Source organism: Amphiprion ocellaris, chromosome 6 (assembly GCF_022539595.1).
Source record: "Amphiprion ocellaris isolate individual 3 ecotype Okinawa chromosome 6, ASM2253959v1, whole genome shotgun sequence".
NCBI lineage: Eukaryota > Metazoa > Chordata > Actinopteri > Pomacentridae > Amphiprion > Amphiprion ocellaris.
In genome coordinates, this window is record NC_072771.1 from 18916721 (window position 1) to 18934027 (window position 17307).

The 17307-nt window shown below is 40.4% G+C and overlaps 3 protein-coding genes across 3 annotated transcripts in view; 2 read left to right on the top strand and 1 right to left on the bottom strand.

The window, feature by feature from the left end:
- The window catches only part of ciao1 (cytosolic iron-sulfur assembly component 1), an 8674-nt gene extending 3381 nt beyond the window's left edge, over positions 1-5293 (bottom strand). The window contains exons 1-6 of the mRNA XM_055011349.1: positions 4861-5293; positions 3717-3865; positions 3525-3636; positions 3348-3436; positions 3070-3271; positions 2915-2984 (exon numbers count right to left, since the gene is read on the bottom strand). Of these exons, the coding sequence (XP_054867324.1) occupies positions 2915-2984; positions 3070-3271; positions 3348-3436; positions 3525-3636; positions 3717-3865; positions 4861-4999 (761 nt within the window). The 5' untranslated portion in view covers positions 5000-5293. The remainder of the gene's footprint in view (positions 1-2914; positions 2985-3069; positions 3272-3347; positions 3437-3524; positions 3637-3716; positions 3866-4860) is intronic.
- Positions 5294-7047: 1754 nt separating this feature from the next.
- tmem127 (transmembrane protein 127) lies at positions 7048-10014 on the top strand. The gene is made up of 3 exons (XM_023288092.3): positions 7048-7805; positions 7897-8061; positions 8581-10014. Exons 1-3 carry the CDS (start codon positions 7568-7570, stop codon positions 8889-8891), a joined length of 714 nt encoding a protein of 237 aa, XP_023143860.1. The 5' UTR covers positions 7048-7567; the 3' UTR covers positions 8892-10014.
- A 668-nt stretch (positions 10015-10682) lies between these two features.
- On the top strand, positions 10683-16505 carry gatd3l (glutamine amidotransferase class 1 domain containing 3, like). Its single transcript, XM_023288106.3, has 7 exons — positions 10683-10875; positions 10963-11015; positions 11101-11214; positions 11299-11430; positions 11529-11621; positions 15973-16138; positions 16231-16505. Exons 1-7 carry the CDS (start codon positions 10759-10761, stop codon positions 16363-16365), a joined length of 810 nt encoding a protein of 269 aa, XP_023143874.1. The 5' UTR covers positions 10683-10758; the 3' UTR covers positions 16366-16505.
- The last annotated feature ends 802 nt before the right edge of the window (positions 16506-17307 follow it).

Sequence of the window (17307 nt, forward strand, 5' to 3'; positions counted from 1 at the left end):
ACCGTCCTCGAACGTCTCCAACAATGCAGCGGCTGAGTCTCCCTCCTGTTGCTCGCCGGTGCGGTGCCAGTAAATAGCTTCCATTAAACCTCTTCCAACACCTCCTGGTTGACCCACGCCGGCCGTTGTGGTCCTGGGTGGACCGATAGTCACTTTTGAGCTTTTTCAGCTTCTCCCTACACTGCTTCTGTCCTCTTTATATACAGTCTACTGTATATGTGAGCGGCCATCCGCTCAGAGACCTCCTGATAAACTTTCTCCGTCCAGCTCTCTCTGTATTCTTTGGTCCGCCACCAAAGACAAAGTCTCGACCTCTTCATTCACCCACGGTACAGGTCTGGCTGTCACATTAAAATTATGAAGAACAGAGAGTTTCGTGAAGAGCAATGCACACCGTCGCTGTTTACAGTCATTTTTTAATGCAGGATTTTGTTTTCGTGCTGAAGTTGCTCTGTGTCGTCACTCCCTGTCCAATCAGTGGCCTGCACTATGTAAACGCCACATTATCGGCTCATCTCAGCTCGCTGGGAACCTCAGCCGAGAAGGTGCTGAAAATTAGTCCGTATGGAAACGCTCGCAAACAAAGATGAGACGAGCCGTACCGTGCCGAGTAGATGCTTGTGGAATCGCGGCTAAACAAAGACGAGCGGAGCCGTGCCGCGCCGAGTAGGTCCTAAAGGAAAAGCGCTCGACACTCCGAGCATCGCTGCAATTTGACAGGCTGGTAATCCACAAAGAACGTGATGTTCCAGAACTTCCCTCGGTATGCCAAACGCCCTGGTCCCTGTGTGTGCTCCTGTTGCACCCTGGTACCAGAAAACCGGCGGAGTACTTCCTCTAAATTTGCAGTCACTCTACGGTCAACATCTTGGTCGGAAAGTGCGGAAATAACTTCAACAACGTCAATAAATTCCTCTGCTTTACACGCTACATGCTCGCGGTAAGCAGGTCCTGCTTCCACATACTCTGCAAGGTCTAAAATATCTCTCACCAACTCTCTAGAAAGTTCACAGCGACTCTCCCTCTACACAGCCTCCATGTTTAGAAAGACTTCTACTTCCGGTTTCAAGGCAGACAAAAGCAGTGGATTAGACTAGATTCACGTTAGTCCCGCCCACGGACTTTGACGGGCGAGGTTGACAGATAAAATTAATTCATGATCCACTGCAACACAAGGACCATGAAATAATTAATTAAATCGTGAAATAATGAAATATGTTTTTTACTTAAAATAATTGTTATTTTAATAAATTAATGACATATTTAATAACACATTTATGTATTTAATTCCAATTTTAATAAATTAATGACATATTTAATTCCAATTTTAACTAATTAATGACATATTTAATTATTTAATGATATATTTATTTAATAACACATTTAAGTATTTAATTCCAATTTTAATTAATTAATGACATTTAATTCCAATTTTAATTAATTAATGAAATATTTAATTCCAATTTTAATTAATTAATGACATATTTAATTAATTATTTAATAATGTATTTATTTATTTAATTTTGGCACTTTTAGTCCTCCATAAAAACGTGCCATATGATGAAATAATGTAAAGGAGGCCGTGAAAAACACTCCAGAAAGGTTTTTTAAAAAAAAAAATCATCGTGAATTTTGGCGCAAAAATACGCCTTACTATACTATGTCGAATAAAAAATGTGATTTTTCAAACATGTCGTAAAAACGTGCCATATGATGAAATAATGTAAAGGAGGCCGTGAAAAACACTCCAGAAAGGTTTTCTTTGAAAAAAAAATCATCATGAATTTTGGTGCAAAGAAAACGCCATAGTATACTATGTCGAAAAATGCGATTTTTCAATATGTTGTGAAAACATGCCATATGTTGAAATAATGTTAAGGAGGCCATGAAAAACACTCCAGAAAGGTTTTCTTTGAAAAAAAAATCATCATGAATGTTGGTGCAAAGAAAACGCCATAGTATACTATGTTGAAAAATGCGATTTTTCAATATGTTGTGAAAACATGCCATATGTTGAAATAATGTTAAGGAGGCCATGAAAAACACTCCAGAAAGGTTTTCTTTCAAAAAAAATCATCATGAATTTTGGCGCAAAAAAAAAACGCCATAGTATACTATGTCGAAAAAAAATGCCATTTTTCAAACATGTTGTAAAAACGTGCCATATGATGAAATAATGTAAAGGAGGCCGTGAAAAACACTCCAGAAAGGTTTTCTTTAAAAAAAAAAAAAAATCATCGTGAATTTTGGCGCAAAAATACGCCTTACTATACTATGTCGAATAAAAAATGTGATTTTTCAAACATGTCGTAAAAACGTGCCATATGATGAAATAATGTAAAGGAGGCCGTGAAAAACACTCCAGAAAGGTTTTCTTTGAAAAAAAAATCATCATGAATTTTGGTGCAAAGAAAACGCCATAGTATACTATGTCGAAAAATGCGATTTTTCAATATGTTGTGAAAACATGCCATATGTTGAAATAATGTTAAGGAGGCCATGAAAAACACTCCAGAAAGGTTTTCTTTGAAAAAAAATCATCATGAATTTTGGCGCAAAAAAAACGCCATAGTATACTATGTCGAAAAAAAATGCGATTTTTCAACATGTTGTAAAAACGTGCCATATGATGAAATAATGTAAAGGAGGCCGTGAAAAACACTCCAGAAAGGTTTTCTTTGAAAAAAAAAATCATCATGAATTTTGGCGCAAAAAAACGCCATAGTATACTATGTTGAAAAAAAATGCCATTTTTCAACGTTGTAAAAACATGCCATATGATGAAATAATGTAAAGGAGGCCGTGTAAAACAGCCATAACCCTTAGTGATCCACAAATGTCACCAAATCAAGAGTACAAACAGAAGGAACAGTGCACTGAACCACAGCTTATATGAAAATGAGACGATTCTTACCAGGCAACGTCATACACTGTGCGTCCATGGTAGCCAGACAGAGTGCAAACACACTTCCAAGATAAGTCTCCTTTAAACAAGCAGAGCAGAGAAAAACATTCTGTTAACTAACTTGACTTAGAACACACTAAACCCGCCTCCTGCTAATAACTCACCCTGTCCACTTTCATTTGGATACTCTTTCCAAATCTTCACAGTGCGATCATCGCTGCAGGAGGCCAGCCTCTGCCCAGTCGCATCAAAACACAAACTCCAGACCGTGGATGTGTGTCCGTGCAAAGTGGCGCGGCACTCCCAGTCATCATCCTCTTCCTTGTAGATACAAATGTTGTTGTCGTAGCTGGCTGAAGCCAAGAGCTGCGAATAGAACATAGTAAGATAATAGTGCAGCAGACTGAGAAATCCTTGAGGTGCACAGAGCAGAGTGACCTACCTCCTGGTTTGGGTGCCACACAACGTGCTTGACATCTTGTGTGTGAGAGTTCACGACTGTAACACATTCATACTCGTCTTCCTCATCCACTGTGACACACAAAGTGATCGGTTCATACACAAATTGAGAGGCACAGTTCAATGCATTTAATGATTTTCAACACTAAATTAAATGTACCTTCCCAGACCCAGACACTCTTGTCTCGGCTACATGTGGCTAACAGATTGCCTGAGGGGGCCCAGGCCACACATTTCACCTCATTTTCATGTCCTTCCAACACAGTCAAACTCTAGAAAACAAGAAGAGAGCCTGTATAAAATCTCCAAAGTGTGCTAAGCCACAGACTAAACATGAAACATCTCATCTGACCTCAAAGTCGTCGTTCTTCTTTTTCCAGATGCATGTGGTGGCATCAAAGCTGGCAGAGGCCAAGTAGTTCCCACAGGGAGACCACGCCACTTTCCTCACAGTGCGCTGGTGTCCATCCTGAAGCACATTCTTACATATCCAGGAGTCACCTGAAAAAAGACAGGAAGTCAGGAAGGCTGTTAACCATCAGAGATTTTGTCACACTATTTACACTGAGGTAATATGAAATTACTTTAATTTATCTTAATAAACATTGGTGGTTTTACAAATCACTGCAAAAGGTTGCGTTATTATGGCAACAAGGATTTGAACAGGAGTGAAATAACATGATGAAATAAACTGGTTTTCAGGTATTCAATCAACGAAATCATCCAAAACAAACATTCCTGTGTGGGCTGGTGAGGAATTTCCAGAAAACTTAATAATGCACCAATATATAATGACTTATACAATGACAAAGTATTTGCAGGAGTCCCCAAAAACTGTGCTTTGATTATAATTCCCAGAAATAGCTGACAAACATTTCCAACTTGTTCTTGGTCTGTTTTACCCATTTCATACTAGACATTACAAATGTGAATTTCATGTGAAGACTACCTTCTCTGGCTGGAGTGTTTTCACTGTGTTGCTTTGGTAAAAAAGGACGACTGGAAATAGAGAATCAGTCATACTGTATGTGAAGTATACTGGTCCGTACACATAGTCGACCCCAATCAAACATGATTACATTTGTGCTGTTTCCTTCTCACACCAGGTCCTGACCAGGCCTGGACTGCACCTCAATAGTATGCATAAATAAAGAATTCCTGAACTTCAGTCATGGCTTTTGGTTTTGGTGTGCCATAACAAGATTTTTAGTGGCCCTATCTGAACTCTCCTGTAAAAAAAAATCTGAAGACACCTATCCACAGGACCTCAGGATATTAGTATTTTTAAAAAGCAGTGCGCAAAACAGAAAACAATTATATAAATCCATCCATGAGTGAAAGAAAACAGCACCTCTGGGGTGTGTGGTTCGGATGAAGCTCTGAGAGTTTTGTGTTATAATGTTATTGCGATATTAGCTCACATAGAAGCTCTTCTCACTGCTCTATCATCTCACAGTGTCGTTAGTTGTATTTCAGCTCATTTTCTGACAGCTCACCTTCTCTCCCCCATATTCGGACGGCCTTGTCGCCCCCACATGAAGCCAGCAGCGTCCCGTTTGGGCTCCAGCTGACGAACCAGCACCGGGAGTCCGGATGAGCGCTGAGCCTCTGGACGAGCGACAGCGACTCCTTCATATCGGAACCGGAGGAATATTTAGCGTCTCCGAGCCTCCGTCAATTGAGCCTCCTGTTCGTTACCGCAGACAGTCAGCCGACAGGAAACACTGCGCTGAACAACAACAACTGACGACACGAACACGCAAGAAGAGCCGCTGTCCTAAACTACAGACATCTATCAGCATGCAGACACATTTAAAAGAGAAGGAATGCGTTTGCACCAAAAAAAACAAAGTACAAAAGTTCACGAAGATAGTCGTGTGGGAAGCGCCGCCATCTTTGCCTGTCAGGTGCTGCTTGGCGCGCTGCATTGTGGGTGTTCTCCTCGTTGTTTTTTTTCCTGTTTGTTTGTTTTTGTTTTCCTCAGATCTGATGATTAATGTAACATTACGCACACTATGTACATTTCCTGTTTTTTTTGTTTTAAATTTAAGAATAAAGGTTATTAAAACGTTACAGGAATATCTAGCATACTACAGGATCCAGTGCAAAACTACGAAGTCTTGCCTCACAGATGATTTATTACTTAATTTCTTATAATTGTTTAAGCTGTATAATTACTTTGTTTTATTTTTTTAGCATCTTTTTTGCTTTTGCTTTTGTATCTGCATCTCTTCCCCTGGACTATTTAAAAGGTTGGCCACCCAGATTAGGCAACTATTAAAAACGATTCCTATTAAAAGTTAAAATTAGCATTAATTAAATTAGTATCAAATATACAAATCTCACTCCAGCTGGTTGTTAAAAGTCGGCATACTTGGTCTAGCTTTGTGGTTCTTAAATATTTTTTTTGCCATAAGACACACCTTTACAAATGATTATAGCTGTGCAAGGGATCATAAATAAGACCAAATCCAAGGCACAGAACTAAATAACCGCTGATGTATGCATCATTAGGAAGTCTGTATGCTCTGTGATAGTAAAGTGGATCATGGGCTAAGGCTTGAGCTTACTTTGCCTGGAGCACAGTGTCTCACATTTAACTTATTTATAATTTTAAAATTGTGCAGTTATCAGGTTAAAAATCTAAAGATTTGTGGGCTGGGATGAGCACCAGTGTTTCAAGATCCTAACAACATCTGTATTTGATAGTATAACACCTTCCACTTCATCATGGACTTCAGGAGGAACAGAACCAACCCACCTCTCCTCTACATCAACGGCAAGTGTGTGGAGAGAGTCCACACATTCAGGTTCCTGGGAGACCAGATCTCCGATGACCTCTCCTGAACAGACAACATCAATAAAGCAGGCTCAGCAGCGGCTACACTTCCTGAGAGTCCTCAGGAAGAACAACCTGGACAGGAATCTGCTGCTGGCCTTCTACAGCTCATCCATAGAGAGCCTGCTGACGTACTGTGTTTCCACCTGGTACGGGAGCTGCACTGAGGCAGACAGAGTGAGGCTTCAGAGAACAGTCAAAGCAGCACAGAGGATTGTTGGCTGTCCTCTCCCCTCCCTCAAGGACATCTACTCCACCCGGTGCCTCAGCAGAGCTCAGAACATCATCAAGGACAGTTCACATCCCAGTTCTCAGCTTTTTGATTGTTGCCCTCTGGAAGGCATTACAGATGCATTAAAACGAGGACAAACAGACTTAAAAACAGTTTCTTTCCAAAAGCCATCACCACCCTGAACTGTCACGTCTCATGTCTCACACCCAGCCAACAATATAATGTAAAATGTGCAATATACACCACTGTATCATTCAGCCTGCTATTTATATTCACTCTGTTATTTATACTGTATGTTTGTAAATAGAATTTTTAAAGAAAATATTTTGCACTGAAAAGAAGTGCTCCAATCTTGTTACACACTGTATAATGACAATAAAGCACATTCTATTCTATTCTATTCTATTCTATTCTATTCTACCTTTACTTATGTGATTTAAAAAATAAAAACGGAGCTATTTTATAATGGTATTATATATTAATAACACGATGGTGTTAATAATGTAATTTAACAAGACATTTCTCCAACAGTCTGCGGTTTAACGGTGTCTGATGAGTCTCCACTAGGTGGCGTACTGCTCACCGCTCCTACAGAAGCCACGAAGAAGAATAGTGTGAACGAGGAAGTCAATATTTTAGGGGAAGCCAGCGTAAGCTGTCTTTTGTTTTGTTTTGTCTTTGTTTTTCTGTACCAAATTGATAGTCATTTATATTAGTGTAGCCAAATAGATTAGTTAATAAGTTAATGGTTATCTAATTTATTTCTATTAAGTTTATTTTTTTTTCGAAAAGTCGGCGACATTTGACGTTTAGTTTCAGTTAGCCTTTCCTGCTAACAACAGAGCTAGCAGGCCTGAAGGCCATCTGTCCATTGTGTTCCCGTCAGTCAGTACTCATCCTGTTTTTATCAAGCAGCTACTTTTAAGGCCGGACGTCGTCGGGAAACATTGGATACCACCGTGAACAAAGCGTCAGGACCGCTGTCATCCGTTCACCACCGAGGTAACGCCGGCTGTACCGGCTAGCGGCTATTATTTTGGTCAGTCAGCTGGCTGATCTTATTACCGGAGTGCTGTCCGACACACTGACAATAAAGCAACACTGCAACGCACAATAAGGAGATTGGGTGACCATGTATGCCCCGCCGGGTTCTACAGTTCCTGGAGGCCGGAGGAGGAGAGGAGGAACCTCCCTGCCCAAACAGCCGGAGCGCAGCCTGGTGTCGGCTCTGCCCGGAGCTCTGTCCATCACAGCGCTGTGTACGGCTCTGGCTGAACCAGCCTGGCTCCGTGTCCACGGAGGCACCTGTCCGAGGCAAGAGCTAGGGGTGGCACATGTCCTCGGGTACATTGACCCTAAGCTTCTGGATGGTGAGGACCAGCACAAGTCCATTAAAACCCCCAGCAGAGATTACTCCAGTAGCTCACTTGTAATACTTTGTGATGTCTCTGTCTCCACCAGATTACTGTGTGAACCCGCAGACCATCTTGCTGCTGAGGGTAATCGCCGCCTTCTGTTTCCTGGGCATCCTGTGCAGTCTGACTGCTTTCCTCTTGGATGTGTTTGGACCCAAGCACCCAGCCCTCAAGATCACACGCAGATATGCTTTTGCACATATTCTTACAGGTATTAACCTTTTTTCAAATACTTTCTTTGACGAAAATTCCATTGTTTACTGGTTTTCTGCCTTCTGTGTTATTCTTTGTCATATTTCATGTATTCACTGTGTGCTCAGTGATGTGGAGGTTTGTCTGTCATCAATTCTTGTTTGCACCAGGAGGTCAAGTAGACCTTTAGGCCTTATCTTGTCTCTTCACGGCCCATGCAGATAATCTTCGGAAGCCTTGGAGTGCCTAGTCAGTGGGACAATTAGACAAAACATTTTTAAAAAGACTGAGCCCGAGCCCTACCTCTATCCCTTCTACTGGGAGGAGTATTATAAGCAAACTTTTACTGTAAGATTAGTGCGACTGAATACCTTTGGCTCTTGTCTTGGGAAGGCATTCGTCCTATATGCATGCCTACATAAGGTTTCTATAAGATAACTGTAACGGACACTTGCTCTGTGTGAATTTAGTTTTTGTTCAGTTTCCATAAGACTTTCATTTTTGCCTACTAACTGTTCTGATCTCTGTCTCCCATCAGTGTTGCAGTGTGCCACAGTCATAGGGTTTTGCTACTGGGCCTCGGAGCTGATCCTGTCTCTACAGCAGCAACACAAAAAGTACCACGGATCCCTCATATATGTCACTTTTGCCATCAGCTTCTACCTGGTGGCGGGCGCGGGCGGAGCATCTATCCTTGCCACAGCTGCAAACCTCTTGCGCCACTACCCCACCGAGGAGGAGGAGCAGGCCTTAGAGCTGCTCTCGGAGATGGAGGACAGCAGCGAAACTTTTCCTGCCGATTATGACATTGCAAATCAGTTTCAGCCACCGCCTGCCTACACGCCCTAATGCCGCCAGACTGGCCTTGCTAACATGTTTCTCTCTCAGCACAGCTATTAGCTTGATGAGCAAAACCCCTCTCTTTATCAAACGGATATCTTTGCAAATACTCTTCGCAATGAACATGGCGCGTGCACAGCTCGTGCGCAGATTCCTTGAATGACAGTGCTTGGGTGCATGAAAGCTTTCTTTGGTGGCGACAGAAATTTAGGAGATAATTCTTACTTTTGCCACTGAAGTGGTTAGTGATTTGCATGTAAATGGCTTTTAGGATTTGGTCCTTACATGTAAAGAAAACTAAACTGCAAGGAGTGCTCAACACGGCTCATCACAAGTAGTTTGTGAAACAGCCACAGCCTGATCAATGCCAATTATTGAAGCAGGGCTGTCAGCAATTGTGTTGCGCTTGATTGGACGTGGATGTAGCTTTGTTAAGCAGCGATTTGATTTAATTTGACGTGCTTGCCATGTGTATGATTTTGTTTTACTGATACACCATAGATGCAGAAATACACTGACAAGATTGTTTTAGACATTTATTTTATATAAAGCATCAAATGGACCTTATTTATTGCCTTTGCTGTTCTTTTTGTGTTTCTTTTGCTTTGTTACCCATCTATCACTGGTATAGTCTTTGTTCACTTCTGTACTTGAAATAACAAGAGAATTGTCATGAATGTGGCACAGGCCTTTGTGGTTTTAAAAGGATTGCAGCATTTGTTTGAGTTGAGTGCGAGTGCCCGGGTGTCGATGGAGAAACGTTTGTGTGTTTCACAGTAAGAGTGACATTTAGTAACAGACTTCATGTTTCTTGTATTTGTGTTCCAAAAGAAGCATTATTTGTACTTTGTGATTACCATTGTGTGACGGTTTCAGTATGTTTTTCCTATGCATGAGTTCTTTTGTGTGCAGATGTTAAACTTTGAGTCAGGATCTTATGAGAACATTTCACATAAGGTGCCATCTGAGGCTTGAAATTGTGACTGACGTGATTTCTAGTTGGCTGTATATTGTTCTGTTGATGTCATTTTTTTCTGCAATTTGTTCCTCGAGCTGTCACTTTCATCACCAGTATGTAAATATTGATCGTTTATACATAAAAAAAAGTGGTCATAATAAAGTAAATGCCATATTTTGCCTGCTGTTTGTCATCTCTAACTTGACATTGAACCCCAGATTCTTCACCAATTCTTAAATAACTGTTTGCCTTGTAGTCAGAGCTGAGATTTTGATTCTGCAGTACATTGAGTTTGACGTTTCCGTCGTGGGCAGGGTATTTGAGGGTTTACTGTCTGGACATCGTAGACACAACATGGCATTACAGAGAGTAAGAGCCTTACAACCTAATGGACTTTAAAGGACGTACAGTATACCTTGCACTGTGTAAATGCGTTGCACATACTGCTTCCTAATAAGAAAATAAAGTAAGCATTTTTTAAAGCTGTGCACAGATGCAGAATGTTGTGCAAAAGTAACTAATCAATCAACTGCCGTCGTAACATATAAAACCATCTATTGTTTCTGCAAGTTTTCTTCATCTCTGCACCACACAAAGGGTTAAATTCTAAATAGGTTAAGATATTCTATGGGTCAGAGCACTACTTGTTTAGATTCCTCTCCAAAGCTGTGGTCTCCCTCTTCGGCTAACTGACTTAAGTTAATCAGACGAATAAACAAGGTATTAATAGGGAACAGTGTTCAAGAGGGGAATAGGTTAGTCAATCTTCTCAGAAAGCACAGTTTACGTTGCAACGTCACTTGGCTGCACTCTGGCCGTATAAATAGGGACAGCCTCAGAGAGATCACCACCTAAAGTCATTACAGACTCTGTTGCTAACATATTTTACTCCAAAAACAGTGAGATTGAAGCTAAATCATGCTGGCAACCAGGACTCTGCTGTCAAAACAAACACTGGCTGTTCTGTTTCGCCCGCCTGCCTGCTTTGTGCACCACGGTGACCATGGCAACTGGGGGAACACCAATGTTGCAGTGGTAAGTGAGACAGATCAATATGGGACCGGGGATAGTGATACAAATGAGCCTGGGGATGACTGGGATTTGTGAATCAATGTGTTCCAGGTTTTCTCAGGATGCGGATGGTGGGATGGGACTGATGTCCACGAGGGGGTTTAGTGAGTATCAGTAGACCTGCTGAGATCAGGAATTTCACATCACTGCACCATGACCCTATGAGGTAATTCACAACTCTGCCCTCAGCACCATGTACCACCTGAGCCGTAACGGCGCTCGCTTCCAGATGTTTGCTCCCAACCAGCAGCAGATGCATGTGATGGACCACATGAGAAAGCAACCTGCCACTGGGGAGAACAGGTGGGCTTGTTGGGAAACACTGTAACATGAGCAGTATGGCCCTTCACAAGCAGGTGTTTCTGATGATTTCTGACCGCTTCACAGGAACATGATGATGGAGTCGGCTCGCTTCAGTCACGGTCAGGGAATGACACAAATGCAGGACCTGTCCAAGCTGGACGTCAACACCTTTGATGCCGTCATCTTCCCTGGAGGTCACGGAGTCACCAAGAACCTGTGAGGAATAGTGAAACGTGAAGTGACAGCTAAGATGAATTTCAGTTTAGGCTGCTATGACAGAAATGGAGCAGTAATATTAGCTTTTAACTCCTCAGGTCGTCGTTTTTGAAGGATGGCAAAGACTGCAAGCTGCATAATGACGTGGAGAGGGTGCTTAAAGATTTCCACCGTTCACGCAAACCTATTGGGTATGTATTGATTTATTCAACTCTCATTCTGTCAATATAGAAGTACTGTATAATGATGTACAACTGAACAATCACTTCAAATCTACTTTCTAAATCCGAACATGAGGCCAAATTGCAGATTTTCACTGCTTTTTACTGCACTGTAAAATCAGATTACATTATCGACACTGCAGCAGCTGTAAAAATTCTGGCATTTTTAGATATTTGGTTGTTTGTTGATGCAAATAAATAGAAATGAAGTATATTTTTGTCTGTTGAATGATCTGTTGCAGACCCTGTTATTATTTAATTAGCTGTGGTGGAGCACGTATGCAGATTCTTTGTTTAAATAAAAGTACGAATGCGACAATGTAAAAATACTCTACTACAAGTACAAGTCCTACATTTACAATGTTGGGATGTTTATAACAAAACATTATGTTTTACAAGTTCTTTATGTTTCGTATGCAAACAATTGAAATACTCTAAGTAACTGAAGCAGTCAAATAAATGTAGTGAGAAATTATAATATTTGATCTTAGATGTAAAGGAGAAGAGATGAAAAATGAAAAAAATAGAGCTTTAAGTAAATTTGAACTTTAGTATGCTATTTGAGTAAATGTACTTATTTACACTCCAGCACTGGTAGTTAGTAGCAGTGTGTCATTTTTATTTGCTTTCATATAGTTAGAATAGTGTTTTCTAAAACTGAATTTGGCCTTTAACACATTATCTACCACCTGAATGTTTTCAGCCAGTAGCTTATTCCTGTGAACAAAGTCTAAATCTTCTCAGCATCCTTTCGGTAACACATGAGAATTTGAATTTGACATTGTATGAAGCAGACAGAGACAAATATGTTGAAACATCATACTACAGTTCACTTCACAAACATATTCAAAAAGGGATTTAAATGAAGTAAAAGTGCTTTATGAGTGGTTTAAAAAAAAAAAACCCTCTCTTGATTTAAGAAGCTGTCTGGTGAAAGTCTGCACACTGGCTCTGACTGATCACAGCAGACAGCAGGTGCAAGAAAAGCAGCCTTAAGCTTAAAAGTGGCAACTTGAAGGCAGCCAGGACGTGTAAATCCCAGCAGTTAAAGCAAAAGGACAGCATGAAAGCTTCAACACAGAGGCTGATAGGACGTTTCTGAGCCCCTGGTTACTATACTAGTCTATGTTTGCACAGGTTGAGGTGCTGAACAGCAGCTGTGCCGACAGATGATGGGGTCAGGTGAGGACACCTGGTGGACAGGTGCAGGATGGCAGGATTGAGGTGGCACAAGCTGCAGGATTACAGGAATTAAAGAGTGGACTTGGAAACTGAGTAGGAGGAGGAAGAGGATGAAGCATGTCACCACGGCAACGCAGCGTTTTACACATGTTGACTTTTGGCTTCAATCCAGGAGAGAATAATCCTTTCCTTTCATTAATAATTCCTATTTATACTTTCAGCCATTGAATCTGTTTTTATTTAAAAAATGAAAACACAGTTTTCTTTTGAATTCAAAGGCCTTTGTGTACAGGCCAAGGCAATTAGAAGGGATGGCTTTAGCTAACTTTGAATACTTCTGTTGTGCAGCTACTATTCATACCATATTTTTTGAAAAACCGTATAACATAGACAAAAAACATTCTCTTTGAATCCTGAAGGCCCGTTTTATAAACTGTCTTCTCTACCTGCTGTCCTGACATGTCCGCTACCTGTGGAACTGTCTTTATATAATATTAACCCAACACTTGAAAATTCCATCAGACTCTGGATACACTTTAGGAAAGAAACTCAATCACTCACCTCTTACAGCAGTATTTGGAGCTGCTGCTGATGATGATAACCTCCAAAAATATAAATCAAATTCTGTTGCCTTTGCATCTCTGATTGCTAGAAAATTAATTCTCCTTAAGTGGAAGGATGAAACACTGCCCACCTGTGCTCACTGGATCTAATGCAGTTTTTGCAACTAGAGAAAGTTAGATCCACGCTGTGTGGATCTACTCATACATTTTACAAGGTCCGCCATCACACACATCAAGAATTGCAAACTGGATTTGGAATCCCGAGGATGATTGTTTCCTGGCTTGAGGCCGCTGAAGTGTGCGACAAGTTTGATAGTTTTACAAGTGGCATTGGTGGAAAGTATGTTGTGTGTCTAAAGAATTTTCTTTCTTTCTTTTTTCCAGTTGTTTATATTTGGTCAAATTACTCACTTGTTGTCTATTTTGGGAAGAAGAGTAATTAAAATCCTTGTTTTGCTAGCTTAGTTGACATGTTCACACCACAACATGGTGTCATATCTTTTTATGAAAAAACACTTCACAATCAACTGTCCAAAAAAATAAAGTAAAAAAATATTTATCATTTTACCTGCTACCAGTAAGAAGAAAGGGCATAATAAAGATGAGTAAACAGGGCTTTTCTGTTCGATTTAGAAGTCTTTTTCTCTGTCCCAGTGATCACATGTTTACTGTTGCAGACTGAAGCCTCGCTGCTTTCAGATTCACCCTCTTCATTGTGTTGTCGGAGCTGTCATTGATGTCTTGAAATGTGAAACCGATCTGTCGAAAAAATGATTAATGTATACAGTCAGAATCAGCCCCTGATGGCTAAATGATCACTCCTCTGCATCTCCTCAACAGTTCAAACCTTCCAGCTGCAGCTGAGTGTAAAAGACAAAGTGCAAATGAACTGGATGCACCCTAACTTCAAATTAAAAGCATATCAAATTTAATTCTTTAATGTTTTTATGTGCTGGCTTCACATCACTGACTTTCCCTGGAATCATTTTTATGAAGTTGAAAGGGTCTAATTTCAGATTCACTGCAACATCAAGGTATGTTGGCTAACAGACAGGTATCACTGTGTATCTGTGTGGCGTTAGAAAGGTATCGGTGTCAACAGAAATTGGACATTTGTTTTTGAAACATGCTCAGTGAAGAGACTTTATTTGAAATGCAGCACATTTTTCTAATGAGAAGTCGTTGAACTGAGCTAGCTTCATGTCTACATGTTGTGGCCACAGAGCTGTTGTCTGGCATCAGTGGACTGTTTTGTGTGAAATATAAGGGAGACATGTTGATGGAGTATGGACTGCAGTAGAGTGTTTTAATGGGCAGCATTCACCACCCAGATTTGATGCATTTATAGAACACACAGCTGACTGTTTGGTGGTGGTTTTATGTCCACTGGGTTGGATTCCTGACTATTTTCTGCACATCATTCCTCTGCTCTCTCCCACATTTCCTGTTATTAAAGTAATCTGTATTACCCCTGTGGGGCAATTTGTCCTACAGTCATCAGTACACCACAGTGGTACACAATTACACCACACTCTAAAACCACACAACAGACAAAAAAATGAAAAAGACGATAGGATGGATGTCTTTCTGCCTATGGAGTGAAGTTTTTCTTTATCTTAATCTTTAAGTTATGAGCAGCTCAGTTGAAAATTCTCCATAAATTCATATCTGTTCTCTGTCTCCGGTTTGTTTTGAGGCGTTTGTTGCATCATGTTCGGTTTGCCAACTCCTTGACTATGTTATCCTCTTCTGCAGAAATAGAAGTCACGTCATGTTTTCAGGAACTTGCATGTTACTAATGAGTTATCTGATTCCAGTTTACCACAGATGGAGTCAGAGCTCCCACTAGAATCCCCTTGAGGTACACTGTTAGCAGGAATTTACATTTTATCATCCAGAGTCTCTTCCAGAAAGCTGTCTGAACCTGCTATGTTCAGGAGATATTGGAATACTGATGCAGTTTCTCACAATTAGAGAGGTCTTTTCCTACCAAAGAACTGATTGTATGCTCCTCTGGGGGTTTACTGTGATGACAGTCAGTATGTAACCACTGCTGGATGCTGGGAGATCAATCTGAGATAGATAGATAGATAGATAGATAGATAGATAGATAGATAGATAGATAGATAGATAGATAGATAGATAGATAGATAGATAGATAGATAGATAGATAGATAGATAGATAGATAGATAGATAGATAGATAGATAGATAGATAGATAGATAGATAGATAGATAGATAGATAGATAGATAGATAGATAGATAATTTATTAATCCCGATGGAAATTCAAGTGTTCAGCAGCTTACATACAACAACATAAAATAACAAAAAGGCAGGTTAGTAACATTAACAATAAAGGTTAGTGTATACTCTGAAAATCTTGCTGTACAGTACTATACTATAAAAAACAATTCTAATTTTAAAATCTATAGAATACTAAATGAAATTAAAATTCAATATACAGTACTTAAACATTTCAAGGCACGGTGATTTGAAGTGAATTTAGTGATTTAAAGTGACTTCTCTCAGTCTTAGCCTAATAAAAGCTTCCCCTGACTGCCTGCTCCTGTTTCAGATTGGCCAGCATGGCTCCCCTGTTGGCCTGCCGTGTGCTGCCCAACATCGAGGTGACTATGGGCTATGAGCGGGATGACAGCACTCGCTGGGGCAACTGGCCACACACAAGCCTGGTCCAGGCTGTGAAGAGCATGGGTGCTCGCCACCATGGCCGTGAGCCATATATATCCTTTCAGAGGCCTCTGTTCACTATATCCATGCCATTTTGTCATTATTCAGAAATAACTCCCGTTTTGTCCTTAACCCTGTTTTTTACGAAGCCTATGTGGACGAGAAGAACAAAGTGGTGAGCACTCCGTCCTTCATGTGGGAGACAGACTATCACTACCACTATATATTTGACGGCATTGGAAACATGGTCAAACATGTCATGCGCATGTCAACCAAGTGAGAGGAAACTTTAAGGATGGAAAAGTAAGACAGAAAGTTGGCACTGTTATACAACATACACCTCTGTATTGAGATGAATTCCTGTTGGAAGTAATAAGTATATGCTAATAAATAAAATATATGGTTTAGTTAAAGAGCAAATGGCTTCTTGTGTGTATTTGATTGTTCATGGTGACATGTATAGTAGGTGAGCCAAACAAACAATAAGTCCAGTGAGCAGATCTGCACATCTCAGGAGCTGATGGGTCATTTTCCAGCTACATTTACTTTTCAACAGAAGACAGACTTTCCTAAACATGACAAATAGCAAAGAAATTCATGATGCTTCCTTGAAGTGACCAAAACATTGATGAAAACCCAACAGCTGATGGCAACTGCGGCAGATTTTTTGCTACAGTTTTGCTGATGTTCTTCCGCTTAGGCATCATGAAAAACAATCCAAAGGAAGTTAATTGCACCGACATAATCTGTTAATGTAAGAGGACGAATCGGTGAGGCTCTACATCTTCTGTATTATTCTGTGACTCACATTTCTTAGGGAAATATCGTGTTGGTACATCCTTCAAATAAACCAACATGCTCCACTGGAGATGTTGTGCAACACCTACTGATGCCTGATGTAAGACTGTGACTCACCTTTATCCAGAGAGACAGAATAACTCACTGTGTACAGTATGTTCTAGGAGCAAACCACACATTCTTTGGTGGGCGTCACGACCGAGGAAATCTATCCCCGAAACCAGAATATAAGTTAAACATGTTCTGTATGGATCTATTTTTTGGTTTATTTCTGTTTGTTCACGTTTATCGTCAGAAATGACTGGACTTTTTTGTTAAGTCAAGCCTGTCATTACATACAAAGTCAAATTTTCAGTGTTTTAATTTTGTTACAGGACCTCAGATGTGGATGACAATTATTTGACTCGATAAAACAAGAAATTCC